Source organism: Alosa alosa, chromosome 16 (assembly GCF_017589495.1).
Source record: "Alosa alosa isolate M-15738 ecotype Scorff River chromosome 16, AALO_Geno_1.1, whole genome shotgun sequence".
NCBI classification, from domain to species: Eukaryota; Metazoa; Chordata; class Actinopteri; order Clupeiformes; family Clupeidae; genus Alosa; species Alosa alosa.
The window spans coordinates 25,542,898-25,564,933 of record NC_063204.1 but is presented as its reverse complement, the minus strand read 5'-3'; the positions used below and the strand labels follow the sequence as shown (position 1 = coordinate 25,564,933).

At 45.6% G+C, this 22,036-nt stretch overlaps 1 protein-coding gene across 1 annotated transcript; it reads right to left on the bottom strand.

The window, feature by feature from the left end:
* Positions 1-510: 510 nt before the first annotated feature.
* LOC125309617 (death-associated protein) lies at positions 511-20,816 on the bottom strand. Its single transcript, XM_048266659.1, has 4 exons — positions 20,606-20,816; positions 19,587-19,692; positions 9,356-9,398; positions 511-1,587 (listed from the first exon to the last, which is right to left on the bottom strand). The coding sequence occupies exons 1-4, from the start codon at positions 20,658-20,660 to the stop codon at positions 1,468-1,470; spliced, it is 324 nt and encodes a 107-aa protein (XP_048122616.1). The 5' UTR covers positions 20,661-20,816; the 3' UTR covers positions 511-1,467.
* Between the last annotated feature and the right edge of the window lie 1,220 nt (positions 20,817-22,036).

Genomic DNA, 22,036 nt, shown 5'->3' with positions numbered 1-22,036 from the left:
TGACCAGGCTCTGGACTTGTGTAAGGCTAATGACAGGCTGTGGTCTGTAATCTATGTGTGTGTGTGTGTGTTTCAGAAGTCAAGGATTCACATGGGGACTGGTAACAGCTGGCGAGCACACCTGAGTGCGCCCAGGACAGGTGACAGTGAGAACCAGGGTGGGCAAATCCTGACTGGCATTAACACCTGGCCAAGAGCGCCACAGACGGGGGGGGGGGGGGTGGGTAAGGGATGGGGTGGTGGGGCGCTGGGAGTGGAACGTGAACTGACAGGTATGGTGCAATGCCATGTCACAGCACAAGAAAGTAGGCCAGGGGCTTACTCAACCACCAAATAGGACTCCTCTCCATCAGCCAATCAGGCTACACTAGGAGTGTTGAGGTTTGCATACACCTTTGTCCAAGTCTTGTTCCTTCATCAAGACTCCTTTCTGCCATGTTCTCTCTGTTTTTTTGGTTTTTGGTCTTATTTGTTACACTAGATTTGGAAAAGAACAAAGAGACGTTTATATGGCGTCAAATACCAGATGTATTTATCCAACACAATAGATATTATAATGAAGGAATAGCAATCATCTGTGTTCAGTCTCAGGGGGGACTAAGCACATAGAAGCGTTGTAAGCACCACACTGTTAGTTAAGGGACATAGGTGCTCAGAATTGGCATTTTTTTGTTTTGATCATGTTCTATTTTTATTCCAACAGCCACACGTAGACTAAAGCCTAACTCCTCTAACATCACAATCCTTTCACATGACATCACTTAGGTTTTATACAATTTACACAATTCCAGAAAATAATGTGTCAAACAGGACAAAAAAAAAAAAGAAATAAAAATAAAAATCTTCTAATTTTCTTATTAAATACATCCCCTTAACATTACAAGAATATGTTCAATCTAAATAAAATTACTCTGATATTAAACCCTGAACAGTTTTAGTGTTCTCATCATAATCATCATCATCATCATCATCACGGTCATCATCTGCACGGAGACAGGAGAGAGTGTATCTGTTCTGGCTATGGTGATTGGACGAAGGCTAGTGTGTAGGCGGGGCTTAGGGCACGAGCGTGATCATAAGGAATGCCTGGCGAGGCGCAGTGGTCCCTGGGTAACCTGAGCACTTGCGGGCAGGCAGGTGGTGGAGATGATTCGTTGGTTGGTTAGTCGAGTGACCTGGTTGTTTGTTCGGATTGGTGGATGGGTGCGATGGGTTTGTTGAGGGATTTGGTTGGGCAATTTGGTTTGTTTGTTGAGTGACTGGTTGGTTGTTTGGTTGAGTTGGGTCGGGTCGTTTGGACTGGTGAGTTATGGGGTCGGGTCGGGTTGACACATTGGTCGGGTCGTTTGGTTGGGTTAATGCATTGGTCGGGTCGTTTGATTGGGTTGGTGCGCTGGTTGATGTGACTGGGCTTTGGTGTGGTCCCATGTCGTCCCGCGGTGCGGTGCGGCGTTCCTGCGTGGGGGCTCACTTGCGTGGTTGGTGGATGTGCTGGTTGATGTGGTGAGCCGAGGGCAGTTTCTGCACCCCTGGGACGGGCTTCTGGTGGGCCACCTGTGCCGCCTCCGGGGTGAAGTCCTTATCGCCCTGCCACAAACAAACAGAAAAACACACATCACACACAAGACAGCCACAAACACACACATGACATGTACAAGCACCCACACAGGCAAACTCACACATAGAGGCACAAACACACAGGCGCACACACACACACACTAGCAAAACAATATAAAGCTTTTATGTGCATTTCACACACAAGAGAACCTTTTGTAACCAACAAGCACACACGTCATAATACACACAAATCTGTATAGTTTCTAGGACGCGCGCACACAGACAGACACACACACACAGACAGACACACACACACACGCACACAGCCATTCATGCATTAATGTGCCTCTCTTGCTCAGATGCGCTGCAAATTTCCATGCAAATTACTATTGAAAAAAGGAAGTTTGTGGCGAACACGACCCACTTTCCACCTCCTGCCTGCGCCACTTCACAAAGTAGAACAAAAAGGAAATCCCAGCCCAGCTGACGTCCACTGAGACGCACATGTACTACCCCCAGGAAAGCACCAAAAATACACATCCCCTCGCCCCCACCCACTCCCCCTCCAATTCCAATCTGTTAGTGATGACACAATCTTCTCTTTAGAGTAAGATGGAAAAGCACACAGCGGCCCATCAAGTGCATGATCACAGGGAGCACTCCTACAGGGCTTTAATGTGGGATGAGAATGACAGGGGCTAGACTGGAGCGCTGCAGCCCTGTGTGTGTGTGTGTGTGTGTGTGTGTGTGTGTGTGTGTGTGTGTATATGTGTGTGTATATGCGTGTGTGTGTGTGTATGTGTGTGTGTGTATGTGTGTGTATATGTGTGTGTGTGTGTGTGTGTGTGCGTGCGTGTGTGTGTGCGTGCGTGTGTGTGTGTGTGCGTGTGTATATGCGTGTGTGTGTGTGTGTGTGTGTGTGTGTGTATATGCGTGTGTGTGTGTGTGTGTGTGTGTGTGTGTGTGTGTGTGTGTGTGTGTGTGTGTGTGTGTGTGTGTGTGTGTGTGTGTGTCGTTTCCTGACTTGCTGGGTAGCATAGGGATGACTAAGGCAGTTACTGCAGTTTCTCGGCGAGACAAGCTGTATGGATGGAGGGGTGGGTGGAGGCATTGCAGCAGCTCTGGAAGAGCGTAGAACAACCTCTATCTAACAGACTCAAACACGTCAGGCCAGTAAACTTAGTTATAGAACTGAGCATCTGCTGTGTTGAATAAATGGAGAAATAAAGTTAGCCGTGTGATCTACAAATATTGCTGGTCTGGTATACTGGTGTATAGGTCCTTACAGGAAGAAAGATGTCTTTGTTTATGGCCCCTGACCACACACAGACACAGACACAGACACAGACACACACAGACACACAGACACACACACACACACACACACACACACACACACACACACACACACACATTACGGGACGGACAGATGCCGAGGCCAGATGTTGCCATGGCAATGGGGGTCAGAGGGACAACCTGCCAGTTGCTGGAATTCTGCTGAGTTTCTCTCTTTCCCTTTATCTCTCTCCCTCTCTCTCTATCCCCCTTTGTCTGCCTTGATCTCTCTCTCTCTCTCTCTCTCTCCCTCTCCCCCATCACAGTCTCTCCCCTACTCTCTCCACCATCCTCTCCTCTCTAACCCCCCCCCCCCCCACACCTCTCTACCTTTCCACCTCAGTGAGCCGCTCAAGAATTGGAAATTGTGTCCTCAGTAGAAGCAGAATCCTCAGTTGGGAGTTGGGCATTGCCTTTGAGATCCTACTTTTATAAATCAAAGTGAAGGAAAATCAAAGACTACCCCCCCCCCCCTTCTCACACACACACACACACACACACACACACACACACACACACACACACACACACACACACACACCACACACCCCCTTACGAACAGTCATTTTCAGGCTAATAAAAGTAACATATGCCCGTGTCATCAGGGCTATTAAAAGAGTTCAGTAGATGCCCTAATGGCCCTACTAACATTGGCTAGCCTGGCTGGCACCAAACCGATTCTCAGAAAATAATGTTTAGGGATCCTTTGTTTCCATTTCCAAAGGGTGTAACCAGCAGTGAAATTAAACTTAAACTGGAACATTAAAGGTGCCATGTGTAATGTCCGCCAAAAAATCAATTCATACTCCACATTCCATAAAAGATGGGGGCAGTATACCTCCAGAAAGTGAGTTGGTCTACCCTAGAGTAACAACCGAGACACATGTATTGCAGTTTGGCTGGCGATTATGTTGCCCGCATACCGCCTCCCATGGCCGAAACTGGTATTATGACACCTGCCGGGCTGTGGCTAGTAATTTAGCATGCTAATTCAGGTTGATATCGCTGCAGCACTATACCTTGTCATTTTTTTAATGACATCATCACCCTTATTTCTTATTCTCATTCTTTTAATGCTTGTAGCTCATTTTTTGGATATTTTCACCTCAATTCTTACACATGGCACCTTTAAACTCTCACCTAATCTTTTCGGAAGTACTGCAAACACATCTTTCTTAAATGCAGTCATTTACTCAATTTCAAGATAATGTTGTTTAATACTGATGCAATCAGGGCAGCCATTGGTTGTGTTCAACAGTGTTTCTAACAGAACTCCTCTGTCTGTCATTGTTTAAAGCCCGCCCCATGCCAGATAAGCGATTGTGATTGGTTCCTGGGTTTTCTGTGATTTTGGAAACCGCTGTGAATTGGAGTACAGCCGGACTGATGTGCAGAGCAAATTCAAATGCACTCTCAGAGTCACCCAGGCTAAACATGGGCCTGGCATTGGTCAAAGCAAAGAGCTATAACCCATAATTATTATGACTCATTATTATCAAACTGCCCAAACTCCCCTGTCCAAACTCCCATGCCCCAAACTCCCCTGTCCCCAAAGTGTCTGTCATTAATTATCAGTCAAACCGCATGGCTATAAATCTAAGGCTGTGGCATCCATGGGGTCGCCGCCTGCTGTGACGTCCGCTTCTACTCTCCCCTGCAGTCAGCAAACCCCATCATTCCTATTCTGACAACAGCGTCTCTGCAGCACCCAGCTGATGTGAGTGAAGCATGGGAGACGCTGAGACCCCCACCCCCACCGGACAAGCCCCCCGGCCTCCGCTCTCACTCGCCGGGGGAGTCCCAGAGGTCGTGCGCCCACTACAAAGCGCCGCCTGCCAGGGTTCTGGAGGAGGAAGTTCCCCGCTACAGCAAGAGGGACGTTCTGGGCCTTTGATGTGCGTGCTGCGGATTGATGGGGCTGCGGGAGAGAGAGAGAGAGAGAGAAAGAGAGAGACAGAGAGAGAGGGAGATAGAGAGAGAGAGAGAGAGAGAGAGAGAGAGAGAGAGAGAGAGAGGGAGACAGAGAGAGATGTGGGGAGAGTGGTGGCGAGGCACTCTTACACAACCAGTTAAGACGCGGTTAACCTTGAGCCCGGCGATTTAGCCCCCTTCAAAGACGAGGCGGCCTGCCCTCCAGCTCAGTGAGAGTGGAGGCGAGCTGAAACAGCTACACTCTCTCTCTTTCTCATACACACTCTGTCTTTCTTTGTTATGCGCACACACACACACACACACACACACACACACACACACACACACGCCCTCTCTCTCTCTCTTTAACATACACACTCTGTCTCTTTGTTATACACACACACACACACACACACACACACACACACACACACACACACACACTCTCTCTCTCATCACACACACACAAACACACACACACACACACATACTCTTTCTTTACCTCTCACTCATCCTTACCCCTCTGACCCTCCACACCTCCTTCTCCTGTGAACCCTGGGGGAGGGCAGGTGTGCGTGTGTGTGTGTGTATAAACACAGACCCGGCAGCGCCAGATTAGTCCTGGTGTCATTAATAACACACCTCTTCTCTACTCAACACGCCTCAGCTCTCTGTGAGTCACGAGGCTTTAGATAAATAAAACAACAAATCCTGGAGAAGAGTGCAAGTGAGGCCCACTACCATCTACACACCAGCTCGGAGCACGCACACGCACGCACAAATGGATCACACAGACACACACACGCTTGCCTTCAGAAGTTCACCTAATACTGAAAGTTCATTCAGCAGTTCATCTACTCAAGTTCATATCTTACACACACACACACACACACACACACACCACACACACACACAAAAAATTAACACAGGCATGCAAATGTGTGGCACATCACAGGGACACATAATGCACGCCTCCCTTCTGTAGTGACACACTCTGCCATCTACATGAGCTCACAGCACACACAAACTTGTTACAGAGGTGCAGAAAAACTTCACACATTTAAACACATCATAAATGTGCATGCAATCACACACACACACACACACACACTCACTCTCTCTCTCTTTCTATCACACACTCTCACACACACACACACACACACACTTGGCTGAAACAGGATGGGTGGAGTATTAAAGTGAGTCATACAGCTTCTGAGGCAGGGAAAAGATATTGCAATACAGGAGATTATCATGGGGATTTCTGTCAATTACAGATCCTTTACACAAATACAGCTGAATATATTTAACATGTGAACTTTGTTATGATTCTATGAGCAAGGCACCTAACCACTCACTGCTCCCCGAGCGCTGCTGTAGCAGGCAGCTCACTGCGTCGGGATTAGTGTGTGCTTCACCTCACTGTGTGTTCATTGTGTGCTGAGTGTGTTTCACTAATTCACCGATTGGGATAAATGCAGAGACCAAATTTCCGCCAAGGGCAGACAAGCAAAAAAGTAAATGTTATACCCTGTGCATAGGCCTACATGAGGTACTCATAAGTATTTACTCATAAGTAACTCAGCATGGATGTCCAACTCCTTTAACATTTAGCATACAAACAGCATTGTTTGTCATATAAAATGTTCTTACAGTATACAGTATATAGATATACAGATATATTCAAAATGTTTTTATACATTTTCAGTCATCAAACAAGATAAATGCTAAAAGTACAAAACCACTGTAACGTCCATACGACTGTTCAGCTGTTCTAATGCTTGTCCGATATTAACCTTTGTATGAAACATGTCTCTAGTCTGCATGCATTTCATCAGTGATCTCCCAGTGAAAAAAATAAACTGTGTGTGTTACGTCATCAGAGCGTGGGTTAGGGCTGCTTTATGAATGGAGGTTATGTCACAACCCACCCAAGCCATTAAAACCCTGAATATATTATATATATATATATATATATATATATATATATATATATATATATATGTGTGTGTGTGTGTGTGTGTGTGTGTGTGTGTGAAGGCACCAGCCAGAGGTCTGGGTAGGGGGATTAAGGTCAACCCTTTGCACACTGGAGTGTGTGGTGGGGAGGTTGAGGTGGAGGGTCGGACTAGTCAGGTCAGGAAAGAAGCTCAATATGCCCTGAGCCATGACCACTGCCGGACAGCAGACCCTCAGACAGGGTCACACACACGCACACAAATATGAAGTTTGTGTCAGCATGTTCACACAGGATTATCAAGTCATATGAGAGCTCGTATGCAAGGTGACATGGGGGGAAAAAACTACTTCAACATGCACTATAGCAGTGTCTGTGTTAAGCTGTTCTAAAAGCCTCAAGTGCATGCACACACACACAAATACAAACACAAACTAGGAGTGCACCATACCTGTAGTATCTACCTGCCCAAATGTACGTGCACACTCACACACAGAAAAATAATCTACAGACCTGGAACCCTGGGGCAGGCGTTTATTTTACAGCCACTCGTATTGATGTGGGGACAGTGCCAAGCTGCCATTCTTGATTTTTTTTTTCAACTAAAGCCTCTGCCTCTGCTGTGATAACACACTACTGGATATATGGCAATAATAGGCCCAAAGCTCAAATGTTCTAATCGGGCTGGCGCCATCTTTCTCTCTGTTTCACTCCTCCATCTATCTCTCTTTATTGAACAGACTCACGGGTGGATGACTCAGTTCAATGTAACCTTCTCAAGGTCACTCAGATAGAAATGCATCTCAGAAAATAAAGAAAAATACTCTCTGGGTTTAGTCAGTTTTAAACAAGTCACATTCCTCCTCTGCCTACGCTTCAGCAGTCAGGAACATGTCTCTTTCATCCCCTCTCTCTCTCTCTCTGTCTCTTTCTCTGTGTGTGTCTCGCTCTCTCTCTCTCTCTCTCTCTTTGTCTCTCTCTCTCTCATACACTATTCAACAACATCGACCCTTTCTTTCGCGTCTTTTTCCTTCTCCTTTGATCCCTTCCTCTTTCTTCCACCTGAGTAATCAGCTGGCTGATGTGAGAGGAGAAGCGGGTCAGAGAAGCGCGCCAGCTGCAGGCATGGGGCCCGGACAGCACGCTCAAGGGCCCATATTTCACTTGGACCTGGAGCCCTATAAACATGATTCATAATGATGATTCTATAAACATAAACACTGATGACCAAATGGACTGGGGCCTCTTGGTCTGTTATTAGGGGGTGATATTGTATTTATTGATCGACGCAGTGGTGAGCACACTGCCATTTCTGTAACAAACGATTGTTTTTGTTTTGACCATAGACTCAAACAGGCTGGGGTAACACGATATTAGGGATCGACCGATATGGATTTTTTAGTGCCGATACCAATTTTTTTCCATCAGCCTTAGCCGATGACCGATACAGGCTGCCGATTTTCTTGAGCCGATATTTGGAGCCGATACTGCTTTTATTTTGCTCCCTCAATTTACATCATACAAATGACACATAATTACACAAATGATGATAACAAATGTTATAAGTCTAAATTTAAAAAAGGAACATTTATTGAACTTATGGATGGGTGCACTGGATATGGTTAACTGTGCAAAATGCTTTCATCAACATCTTACAGCCTTGATGATGCATTGCTTGCTGACTATAAGACATAATTCAGGTCATCACAAAATGTCCTTTGTCAACACATTTAAATAATTTAAGAAAACAATAAGCCTGAAAAGTAGCTATTGAAATAAAGTGCTTGATTTGGAACAACGTCGGCATTACTTAATCATATGATTGACCAGTGTTCGTAACAGCTACCGCAAGCATACGGATAGCCTACAACTTACAGCTCCCTAAATACAATGGCAAGCAGTTTTATAGAAGAGGCATTCAGGGAAGGAGACACACACACACACCACACACGTCCAACACTCAGCCAGGTGGTCGCTGAATAAAACTCCCACAAATACCACGGAACAACGTTGGCATTACTTAATGACCAGTGTTTGTAACAGCTACCGCTAGCCTAGCCTACAACTTAGCTATTTGCAACTCCCTAAATACAATGGCAAGCAGTTCTATAAATGAGGCATTAAGCATTAAATAAAGTACCTATCTATCTATCAATCGCGTTTTCCATTTGGACCCACAAACTTGCTTCCACCTTCAAAGTGTATGGCAATATTTCAGCTAAGTCAAACAGTTAAAAGATGCTTTGAAAGTTTAAATTTTACTGTTGTCTTGAAGAGCAGGCTTTCAGCACTCTGCTTGTGGGGGAGGGACAGTCTGCACGTGAATTGCAGCTTCTCCAGCAACACAGAGCAGAGTCTTTGGATGCCTGTATGTAAATAATGCGGGGAAAAAATATCGGCAAACGCAGCCGTTTATCGGCGATGCCGATACACGTAAAAAACGTAAATATCGGCCCGATATATCGGCCGGCCGATATATCGGTCGATCCCTACACGATATTCTGAAATAATGACTATGAAACAACTCACAGCATGCTTAAGAGGCCACCACATTAGTAAACAATACAAATCTAAAGTGTTTAGGGGGAGGGGTCTTACCTTGGCAACTACTCCTGAGATGACAACCGTTGGCTTTGGTGGACTATAAACAGAGAGAGAGAGAGAGAGAGAGAGAGAGAGAGAGAGAGAGGAGAAGGAAAGAAGAAAGTTAGAACAAACAACAAGAGGTGCATCATTAATGCATGATATTTAGACATATAATAAAACAAATATGATCCTTCCACAGTGGCAAACTTTCCAACGTCGGTGCTTTTCAATAGGAGTAAATGATCTGTTTTTCCACAAACCTTACGAAAACATCAGAGCTGTTCCAAAGCTGTTCTGCCCCATTATACAGTATGTACTGTGTAAACAGCCATTATGCCCTGAAACTCCTCAATGAAAGCACAGGCGTTTCAGAGCAGGTCTGCGGAGCACTGCCACCTCAGCCTGATGAAAAATGCATGTGTGCGATGTAAGTTAGGGGACAGGTATAACTGAACCCCTGCCCCCCCCCCCCCCCGCCCCCAATGGGCCACCCCCGCAAACAAATCCAGGAAGTGTAAACCCAGGACAGGAACAGAGGAGCGACGGAGAGGAAAGACACTCCAGGCCATTCTTTGATATAATTGCAGTCAGGAAGGCTCAGAGAGATTCAGAGAAGCCTGAGGAAGTGGAGTGTGTGTGTGTTTGGCGGTGTGTGGCAAGATGGCGCTCAGTGAGAGAGGAAACAAACGTCCCACTGAAGCACTGCTCCTGTAGCTGCCTTGGCTCTAACCGTCACAGACAGCCAAGAACACACACACCCACCACAGCCGAGGAGGGAGAGAAGACCGACACACACACACACACACACACACACACACACACACACACACACACACACACACACGTATGACCCCATTGGCCACCAAACGGCCCAAACTACACGGCCCCATCTTTGTGAAAGGAGAGGACACAAACTAGGGCACACAGACAGGGGCTGAGGACACAAATGCTCCATATTGATTCAGGGCTGTTGAGTGTAAGAGGGCCAATTCTGCTTGCCTCTACTCGACAGCTGCCTGGCAGAGCCATTCTCTGCATGATGGCCTCAACCAACAGCAAACTGAATGGAGGTGTTACTAAAAGCTACTGGCCAGGGAGGGAGGGAGAGAGAGAGAGAGAGAGAGAGAGAGAGAGAGAGAGAGAAAGAGAAAGAGATAAAGAGAGAGACAGAGAGAGAGACAGAGAGAGAGAGAGAGACCAAGACAGAGCGACAGAGAGAGCTCTCATGGCTGGCTTTCTCACAAAGGTCAAGAAATCATGTTAAGATGGCTGCCAGAGCACGGCGTAAACCATAATCAAACATTTGACAGCGCCGGCAGAGAGCGGTGGGGGGGGGCTCTCACCATCCATCAGTGTGAATGGGACGGAGAGCCTATTTGCATGCATAGTGGTAAATAACATTACATTTGGACAGCATGCTAATGATAGCGGGCTAGCGCCCTCAGCTAAAGTTATCAGTAATGTATTCCGCCAGCAGAAAATGTCAGCCTATCCATCAGACAGCCGCTGATAGCAGAGTTATTGGGAGTAATTGGTTTAATTTCAAAAACTACATCGACAAGGAATCCCATTTGCGGCCCTGAAAGAAGGTAATTGTGAGCTATGAGAGGGAGGAGAGGGCAGGGGTGCGATAACAGAGGTCATTTATTGATACTAAAATACATCATGTTGGGAGACAGTGTCTGCTTGTATTTATCCAAATTGGCTTGGCGAAAGCTGGAGTGGTGTTATTGTCAGTGCGTGGGAGGAGACTCACGAGGTGTGAGTCCGGAAAAGAGGGAGAGGAAGCGCATGTGAAGGCTGGGACTAATGGCCCCAGCAGGTGCTTCAGGCTTCAGGCAGGGTACAAAGTGGCCAAGGAAAAAACAGAGAAAGAAAAAGAAACACTCACACACACACACACATATCCAGGGGGACATCATGTTGCTTGCTGCCACCCGAGTTTTTCAGAGCGAAATTTGCCTGCAGGCGACTGGCCCTGTCAAGCTCAGAAATGACTCTCATCTATTTTCAAAAGAAAATGCTCCTTGAAGCGACGGCACAGCTGAACAGCTAAAGGCTAAGGGTCAAGAGTGATAATTGACCTTGACAAGAAAAATGAGCTTGTCTAGCAGAAGAAAAAAGTTCTTCAAGTGGAATTTTTTTCTTCAAAGAGAGCTAATTTTGCAACCACAATGGCAACGGGAACTGTAGGTAAATATAAAAGACCTCTTCCTCCAGAAAGACAATCATATATTTTTAATTTAGAAACTTATATGAAACCATTTTATCTAGTGGGATGTAGGAACTTTTTACCGGCATTTTGTTTTAAAAGCAGCAATTTTTTATCTATCCTTCACTAATTCATAATCAGTGTAGTCATTTTCACCCATCTCTTTGAGAAAACAATTCTCAAAATTATTATTTGTATGTTTAAGCTAAATATTGGAACAAGGGCAAACTAAAATATTCCTTTAGCAGCATCTGCGTTGTTATTTGACCCTGCGGACAATGGAAACGTGACCAGGTCAGTGTGTTGACAGGTTGCAGAGATGTTCCTGGTGGCGTGGGGCAGTGTTGGCTGGCTCCCCGGTGCTGAGGCCAGGTGCGGCTGGGCCAAAGATAGCCGGGAGAGCCTTGGCAGGAGCAGATAATCCCTGCGAGGAACCACGGAGTGCCACTCTCGCTGATGGAAACTCCATGCAGTCGAGGCTTTTTAACGAGAGAGCTGGGTAATCTTGGATTAAACGTCTTTTCCTTTTTTTCCCAACCATCTCTCTCTCTCTCTCTCCCTCTCTTTTTTTCCTGTTTGCGCAGTAAATCTCAAAGAGGTTGCCCCCTATCCCCTGAGACACAAATATTAGATCGGTTTCATCTGGGTAGTGCCATCCTGATCTCCGGAGCAGTCACTCGTGTGTTCTGTCCCAACATGTCACAGTGAGGTCGCGCTTCAGACACGTGCCTTTCTCTCTTCCTTCATCCCCTCCTTCTCCTCCCTTTCTCTCTCTGCTGCAAGAGTTGAATAAGTGTGAGTGCATGCAGTCTCAATCCCCTGAGATCCCTAGAATAACACAGCATGATTTCAGACTTCCTCAACAGTACAGGTAAAGCAGTGTGTAGTAGCACAGCGACTCATTAAAGATTTACAGGCTGTGTGTGTTGGTAATAAGAATGTGCCTGATGGGAAAACAAGGACATAGAGGCTACAGTATATACAGTTCAGTTTAAGAAGATGTATGGGACGTTTAGTTCAATCTGACACAGCATTCACCACTTGTGAGATTCTGGAATGGCGCAGTACTACTGGAGACCTGTAGAGGGCAGTAGCGAGCCTGAGAAGAAGCAGGCTGAAACAAACACACACACACACACACACACACAGAGAGAGAGAGAGCCTGCTGAAGGACATTACCATGACTCACACTCCCGACTCCGAAAAGTAGTATTTTCAAATGTGGCGAATAAACCCGAGAACTCAAATCAAAGCGACCCGTTCCACTCCGCCTCGCCTGGCTGCCAGGCAGTGAGCCTGAGCTGAGCTGAGCTGTGCTGTAAGACGTTGGGGCTCCGGGTCCCCGCGGCTCAGCCTGTTTGTGACGGCCTTGTGGTGATGTTTGGAGGAGCGGGTGTATATTATGCCGAGCGGAGCGGCTGAATGAGAGGCGTGTGGCCTCAGGCTCTAAGGGCGGTCATTAATAGTCCTCTCAGCGCTGGTGCTGCCGAGCCATCTGAAAGAAGCCGTTTCTTCTCTTCCTTCGAGCGCTATCTTGGAGCGGCAGTGACTAGGAGCACAGGGCAAACGAAGCGAGGGAAGGAAAGAGGGAGAGCCTTGAGAGGGAGAGAGGGAATGTGGGTAAGGAGGGGGTGGAAAGATGGGGAACTGAGGAGAGCAAAGAGGAGAGGAGGAAGTGGTGTGTGTGTGTGTGTGTGTGTGTGTGTGTGTGTGTGGGGGGGGGTTGGTAAGTTTCCACGCCATACACCCCTTGGGCAGAGCTAAGGGGAGCGATACGATTGAGGGCAATTAACAAAGCAGCACCGACATCCTCCGGCTGCCATCTGTCGCCATGGAAACTGCTCAGCGTTGCTTTTTATTTACTGATGGAGTGAAGGAGGGAGAAAGAGAGGGTGAGAAAGAAAGATTGAGAGAAAGAGAGATGGAGAGAAAGAAAGATGGAGGCAGTGAGAGTGAAGCGAGAGAAGGACAAAAGCAGACAGAGACGGAATGGCTGCAATGTGCAACTGCCAGGAAAGCACACATAATCAAAACAGGCTCTCATTCACACCTCGGGGATTTGGGCTCTCCAAACTGAATTGGAGCTCACCTGAGTGCATACAAAGGCTGCTACCTCAATGGCAGCACACTGTGGAATAGGGATATAATACAGAGTGTGGCAGTCTGCAGGATCTGGGCCAAAACTGGGCCAGAACAGGTTTTTGCTATCAGCAATTCTATCTGTGTGTGACAGGTTAACCTGAGGACGAGCAGGATTTGGTGAGGTGCCAGCCAGATTAGGCAATAAAGACCTTAACATCACCCAAAAACTTGTTTGCCAAGGTAAGAAACCAGCTTTGACAGGTCCTGACAAATGACTATATGTTTCCCACAAAGGCAATGTACCTTTGATTGACAGATGAAAAAGAGGCAAAAGACACTTGTGCTAATGAACTAAGCTTGATGCTGTGTGGGGAGTTGCCAACAGCAACAAAACCATGCATACATTTTAAACCATATTCACACATTCTAAAATGATGCAGTCAGCTCCTTGGCGCTTGACAGTCTAAAAATAAGATACCAAAACAACTCACTGTGGCCCACTATTTTTTTTTTTGTTCTCCGTTTCACCTTCCTGTCACACCCTAAGCCCCGTGTGACAGATCAAGTCTTCAGTTTAGCGTCTGAGGTAGAACTGCGGGGTGTTCTAGTCCAGTGTTCTAGAACAGTGAGCATCACCTTTGCTCCTCATGAATGACAGAGCAGCATGGAGTGAAGACTCCTACCTACTGCGGTCCTGCGGAAATACACCCCATTCACAAAATCTTCTGAGGAGTATTTCAGGTGCTCACACAGGTGAAGCTGCGACACAACCTGCATGGTTGCTACTTTATTCCAAAATCTAAAGAGGATGTGTGTCAAAGCAGGAGTTATGAAGAAAGCATACCAAGGGCATATCACCATTAGCAACACATACACACACGCGTGCACACACACACACACACACATTGTGTCTAAGGTGATGGGGAACAATGTCCACTAGATTGATTCAGTGACCATCTGGAGTGGATTGAACCTTCCTGTGAGATAAAATGTATGTTTGACAGCCTGCTCTGGCAGGCTGACGTCTTCTGTCCATCCCTCCCTCATCCACTCGCAGCCAGCAGGGGAAACTCTAATTGGGTGGCGGGGGTGGTACGACACAGGGGAGATTCCCTGCGACACCCCAATTCCTGACCTCCATTAGGAGCCGAAATGAGAGGGAAGAGGACGGGCTGGGCCCTCTCTATCACTTGGTGACATCGCTCCGACAGCCACCCCAGGACCGCGACCCATGCTCGGAACTAGAATGAGCGTCCGGTGCGGCCCCGCGATGAGGTAGGCTCATTCTGCCCCGACTTGACCTCCCCTACCTGCCTGCCTCCGAGGGCAACTCATTACATGAGTGAATGCCCCCTAGCGCTGTGCCATCAGCAGCCGGGTGGACCATCCCATAGCTCCCACTCACAGCCGCTTCACAGAGCCTGAGAGAATGATGGCAGTCAGGCAGGAAAATGGAGATGAGAGGGCAGTGTTCCCCATACATTGACTTATTTGTGGCGGCCCACCACAATATCAGCATTGACCACCACACAATGATTTTCCAGGTTGTGCTAAATTGTGCTTAAACCTGGTTAGCATCATAACCACGCTGTGCTTATTTGTTAAAAACTGTTGCATTCTAGTTAATTCTGCAAACCTACCACCACAAATAGAATTCAATTCTGTGGGAAACACTGGAGGGAGACCCATGGGGAAGTGGTGGTGGGAGGGGATGGGGGTTGAATCTGGGGATGGTGCGGGGGGTGTGTGTGTGTGCTGTGGGTGGGGGATGGGGGATTCCACTTCTGTGGGCACGCGGGGAGTTCACCCTCAGCACATCACATCGCCTTCCCTCTCTCAGGAGGCATCTCTCTCACTGTAACCCCCCCCCCCCCCCCCCATCCACGTCCATTCACACAGCCCAAATTGCACTTGACAGGCGCTCCCCAGACGAGCCCGCTTGACTAGCTGCAACAAATGTGCAATTTTTCTAGCTGAAGCCACCTGCTTAGCGCTCACACCAGGCTCCTCAGCTGGGGGACAGAGGGGCTGAGGGATAAGGAGATGATGGGGCTGGTGGCTGGATGAGGTGCTGCAGACGGTTCTACCTATCCGGCATTTCATGACAATCATCCCAAAAACTAATATTATGGTGGACATGAAATGATAGTAGCAATAGGGGGATATAATGGTGTGTATGTATGTGTTTGTGTGTGTGTGTGTGTGTGTGTGTGTGTGTGTGTGTGTGTGTGAGAGAGAGAGACAGAGAGAGAGAGAGAGAGAAACCTGGATGCAGCTCTGTTTGGCACATGTGACATGATCATTTCAGTTTATACCTGCCAAATTAAACATAATAATTACCTGTCTGTTTGCTTCCTGCAATCTGGAGTAGGTAACATTTTTTTTTTTTGCACAATGTTTTTTTTTTTTTATTTCATCCTTGACAACAGGGTAGCCTAGACAGTCACCACATATCCAGTTTAAAATTTCAGAAAAGGAAAACATTCCATCACCTGGCCCACATAATTTGAGAACTGTCTGCATCACCATCAGCCGACCAGTAGAGTGAATAACAGGTAGGCTAACAGCCTAGCGTATTTGGCAGATACATAACTAGGCTGGGAAATTGGTGACTTCAGTGTTTATTACTGGATACAATATGTATGTTTATTTATATCATAATATCACACTAACAGCTATGCTTCCCATTGTGTATACATGTATGTGATTCCAAGATCAGGCAATTTAGAAAGCACAAAACACTTTGTGAAATCGACTAAAATACTAGCACTATAAAGGGATTTAACCACAAAATGATAGCGTATTGTGACATTGGACATTGACATTGGACATTGGCATTGGACACCCAGTCAGTGATTGGGGGACACCTGAAGAGCAGATCACAAGACTGCACTACAGAATGCTACTAAAGACAGCAAGGCCAGTAAAGCTTGCATTTCATTCTCCATGTTGCATTTATGTATTCAATTGCTGTAAGCCTAGTAGTGAAAGTCAAAATGAGTTATGGGGAGTCAAGAAACACCAGGCTGACAAGGTCCAATCAGAAAGGGAACGTTGAGTCATCATTTTCAGATGTTTGCAGATGTTACCTGTCCACATGTTACCTGAACACACAGCCGACAGAGTTTTCAAATCGGTTCATTTCAGGAGGTCCAAAATGCTGGAGTAGTGTAGACAAGAGGCGCAAACATAACAAAAGTGTTTCGAATCTAAATGAAAACGGAATAGTGTAGCATTAGGCTGTTGGCCACGTCACTACCTCTTCCCCTCCAACTTTTCAAGCACAAGCCCCACATACACTAAGGCACACACTTGGGCGGGCGTGTGTGTGTGTGTGTGTGTGTGTGTGTGTGTGTGTGTGTGTGAGAGAGAGAGTGTGTGTGTGTGTTTGTGGTGGATTTGGGCTTTTAAGATGAAGCCTTTCCCCCTATGGGGGTAATCCTGCACACCTTGAGGCCCTGCTTTAAACCTGTCACCATCTGCAGAGAGAGAGAGAGAGAGAGCGAGAGAGAAAGAGAGAGATGGAGGGTGGAAAAAAATAGGCTAAAGCGTCATCTCCCTTAGCTCAGCCACTGATAGCTATCGTGATCTCCTGCAGCGGTGATGCCGGCACCACGTGGAGAGGAGAGGAAAGGAGCGGTGCGGAGTGAGCTGAGAGTGGAGAGGAGAGGAAAGGAGCGGTGCGGAGTGGGCTGAAAGTGGAGAGGACGGGCGTGCAGGCGGGCGGCCCACGCACACTGATAAGGCCCTGCACCTGCGGCAGCACTCAGCGGGAGATGGCCATCAGCAATCAGCTGTCCGCTCGAACTGATGGGATATTAAAGCCTCGCAGGTTTGGGTGAGAGGGAGTGGTGGCTAACGTGGGGTGGAGGGCATATGGAGGTGGATGGGTGGGGGGTTAAAGCCACCTTTCCTGGAAAAGTCTAATCCTGTGGACACCTCACCAGCCTCACACACAAACACACACATACACACAAACATATTCTTGACTACATGTATGACTACATGTATCTACATTCATCAGCATCCACATGTAGCTATATAGCCCAGCCAACCTTAGTGGCAGAGGGAAAGTGCTGTTAGGGACTTTCTGGGGCACAGAACAATAAAAAGAAGAAAAAACTGAGAGCAATAAAAAAAAAAAAACAGGTAGTCTGAACTTTTGTAGACTGCTGTAGTGAGAAAAGAACACAGAATATGGTATTGTGCTAGAAAATGCTGATTCCTGTTCTATAAGACAAGAGAAGAAAAGAGAAGAGAATAAGGAAACCTTTCTTTCTACTCATCCACAAAGGGACACACCCATGACCATAACCAAAACATGGTGCATGGTTTTGACTTTCCTTTAGGAAAATAAAGCAGAAGTTCTTACTCATTCACTCCACAGCTCTACTTCTAAAAAAAAAAATGCACTAGACTGCAAAGCAACTATCTGGGGATCCTGCCAAAACTGCAACCATTTTGGAGAGCAAAGTTTGTGCAACTCCACAAGGCTAGACTACCACCACAATCCTCATTCCATCCCTCTACAGAGAAGTGTGACAGCCAGATGGAGCTTTTCAAGTCACAGTGCGGCGGGACCGTCAGCGACGTTCCTGTTTCAAAAAGAGAGGAGAAAAAAAAGAAGAAAAAAAAACACCACCCACTCCGCCCCATCCAACTCAAAAGCAGCGACAGGGCTGGTGAGAGCTACGCAACCGCGCCAGATGGGCGCTCCTTTGAGCTCGGCACCTAGTGCCTCTGTTGGCCCACGTGACGGAGGGGCCCCTGGGAAAAGCTCACCTGTTTCACTTACACAACGTAGCCCTCCGCTCTCACTGTGCTACCACTGGAAAGCACATTAACAATTCTGGTGAAGGACCCGCCTAGCGCACCTGTCACTGTCAATGCAGAGGCAGCCATGCTAGCCCTGACTGCCTGGTGGTATGGCTCATCTGTAAAGCACACTGCCTAGGAAGATATCCAAATATGGTATGCAATGCCGGCTGAAAATTCTCTGAAAACATGCCCTTTGCTGGAAAGATGGTTTGGTTATATAAATAATATATCATCACCTCATTCACAAGACTCATTCAGTAAACACTTTAATCCAAATCGAGTGGGTTAAATCAGTTAGCCTATAGCTAGCTATTAGCTAAAAGGGTGTCAGACTACAGTAGGTTATTGCATGCACAGGGAAGAGAAGGGTATGTATCCTCTCATTAAACGGGTTGACGGAATATAAGCTTATTTCCCAAAAAGTTGGGAAACAATTTACACTCTTCAAGAGAGCTCAGATATTGGCATGTTAATAAAAAACATGTATTTAAAGAAAAAAAAAATTGATACCATTCGTCGTTCATCATACTCTTTATGTCACTTTCTTTTCAAATATAGGGCCTTGTAGAAAATCAATGAGCTTGCCATACAAACTTTAATAGTTTGGTCATACTGAGAACATGTTTGTCTTCCTCCAAAGTTTGGCCTGACTATGGACAATGCTTTTAAAGATATTAATGGCCAAACATTGCTTTGCAAATAATGTGTTTGTCAGGCTGTCAAACTGAAATAATATCAGGGGCTGAAAGAATATAAAGACATAGGATTTAAGCAGAAATATTTTACAGGCTTTGGATCACATTCACAATATAGACAAGGTCTAAACAAAATATGAAATGGTGCATAAACAGCCTCATCTGATCTGACACAAAATGAACCATGGCTTTATGATGAGAAAAAAAAATCACATGAGAATGAAATTATATGGTGAACTGAAAACTTAAAGATAAAGAGAAAGGCCAAGGTCGTAGCAAGTGAAAGTAGTTGACAGAATGAGTGAGAAAAGGAATAAGTATATGTGAGTGAATGAGTGAGTGAGAGAGACAGAGAGAGAGAGAGAGAGAGATGGATGGATGGAAGAGCTCTACAGTGTGCGGTTCCACATGGTCAGGTCAGTGTCAGCATTCCTACCTGCTGCTGACGTATTCTTCATCGTCGTCGTCTTCCTTCTTCTCTGGTGGAGCTGGTTCACCAGCGGCCTGGTGCTTTTGAACCACCCTCATACCTCCCACTTTCACTGTGAGATGAAAAGAATGTGATTAGAAGCTTTTAGCTTTATGATATTGGTGTTGCATATCTTACTGATGTTAAAGCCTAGCCTAATCCATGTACAAACACAGGAGCTCCACCACCACTCTAATGCATTTTGAAACACGGGGTTATTACAATAAACATGTAATAGTATTTTCTTGATCTTGTAAACCAACGTAACTAGATGTGTTTGGATGTGTTAGATGTGGTCAAACTGTGTTGTTAACGTGCCACAAAAGGCAACTTACACCTGATGCCAAAGTTCAGGCCGCCGCCTCCACATAACCACTATGCTATGACCTAGTTATGCTAAGACCACGTACTCGTACCGTTATCTGATTTCTTATCGGGTCAAGGAGAAACGGTAATGGATCTTAACTAACGCAAACATAATGTACAGAAACGCATGCAATGAAGATTGTGAGCATATTTTTTAACTTGGCACAACTTGATTTGTAATCCGTTTTTTTCTATTGGCGTCTAGTCTATACTCTTATTTACCTCTGACAGTATATTATATTTCTAACTGCAGTCACTCCGCTGAATTTCAATTTATATTTAAAAACTTTCTTTGTAACCCTGCACTCTGTAGATGAAGACTAAACAGTATTTGGCTAGCCAGCTATGTTAGCCTGAGTTAGCCAGCTAACTACATGCAATTATAACGTTACTGTCAAATAGATGGCATAACCAGTAACGTTTAAGACCCTGATGGACTGCATGTTTCACTTGTACTGACAAGACACACAGCTACTGCAACTCATTAAGACATGCACAGACTTAGTTAACTACCAAGCTAGCTAGTTAGCTTCAAATTACCAGCTGTTTTTGAATGATGTTTACACTAGTAGTGATTTCTCATCAGTAGCAGCTAATGAAAAAAAAATACAAGGAAATACCAGCAGGGAGATGTCCAGCTTTGGTTTCGATTTTCTCTTTAGGAGGTGAAGACATCTCTATTCTTATTCTAATTAGTTAAGAAGAAAGCCAAGACAATATATTTCAGGGGTGATTTTCCCGTTTCCCAGGCAAAAGGTAACGTTAATGCTGACTTCACTCGACTTCGTCGTCAACGTGGCTTTTTCCTGCTCATTGTTTGGCAACGGTACGTGATGACGACAGATCCTTTCCCTAACAAATAGGAAGACTTCTTGAAATATGACGTTAACTCGTAGGGAAAATACTTTATGAATAAAAAACCCTCTATGAATATTGCAGTTTCAAAGTATCATAGAATGAAGTAATTTCGTAATATTAGCCTTGTTATAATCCAGTTATCGACTTAAAGTTCAAGTTTCAACATAGCACATGTAGCGCCTAGTCATTTAGGAGCCTTTTCCTGACCACAGGCTACTGAGCTGCACATGGCAGGGAAACAAGACATCACATTTTAACCGGACATCTAATTCAACTTCGCAACGGTTATTTTATTTGATTGTTCAGGATATAGCCAATAGAAATAGCCATTTAGATTTTCTGATTGATTTTGAGATGCATAAGCAATAGGCTTGGCTTATTCTTGCACAGCCTATGTAGATAAATGATAATGCCAACTAGGCCCATCCCACAGAGCACTGGGTCCTACACAGAGTCAATTTCTCTACTCTGGGCCTGTACTTATTCAGTCCAATCCTTGTCCAGTATTACAGAGATTATATCCTAAATATGCAAGTAGGCTATGTTTCAGATGAAGATTCACACTTGAGATTTAAATTCCTTTCATGAAAGGGCCTAGCAGGCTTCAGAAGGTGAAGTAAATTGTAAATTGCTTTCTGCTGCTCAATTTCACCAATGTATTGGGGTAGCCTACCAATAATCTAATTAATGTAGTCAGAAATTCAATAGATGCTTGTGCATTTTACCAGTCCCTGCGACAAAACTAATGACTTGGTAAACATCAATAGACAACCATGTTTAAATGCATTGGTTAACATGCCCAGTGTCTTATTTTCTTCTGGAGACAAGCGTGAAAGGAAGTCACACTGTTTTACTGGGTAGATTGTCATGGAAACGTGCACAGCACTCTGAATAAAGACAGATGGAAGTGGTTTGTGCTCGGGTGACATGTGACCACTAGAGGGGAGGCTTGTCCCTTAATGAACATGCACCTATCTAATTTCACTGTAGCCAAAGCCATTTGAAGCATATAATAGTTTCCAGTAGACACACCGAGAGTACCAAACATTCTTTTCATCTCCTGAGATTGTTTTTGCAATTTTTGTTTTGCAACTAATTGGACAGTCCTGAAGTGAACACATTCTTCACACTGACAGTTGTCTTTATCTTTATCTAATCTCAAGGTATTTCTGTACTTGCTGAGATTTCCATCA

Excerpts from the sequence above, each read along its gene's own strand:
- LOC125309617 (XM_048266659.1), bottom strand. The coding sequence starts at position 20,660 with ATGTCTTCACCTCCTAAAGAGAAAATCGAAACCAAAGCTGGACATCTC. Across the intron at positions 19,693-20,605 it reads AGCTGGACATCTCCCTGCTG|TGAAAGTGGGAGGTATGAGG; the intron begins GTATTTCCTTGT and ends TTCATCTCACAG. Across the intron at positions 1,588-9,355 it reads TCTCAGGAGTAGTTGCCAAG|GGCGATAAGGACTTCACCCC; the intron begins GTAAGACCCCTC and ends TGTTTGTGGCAG.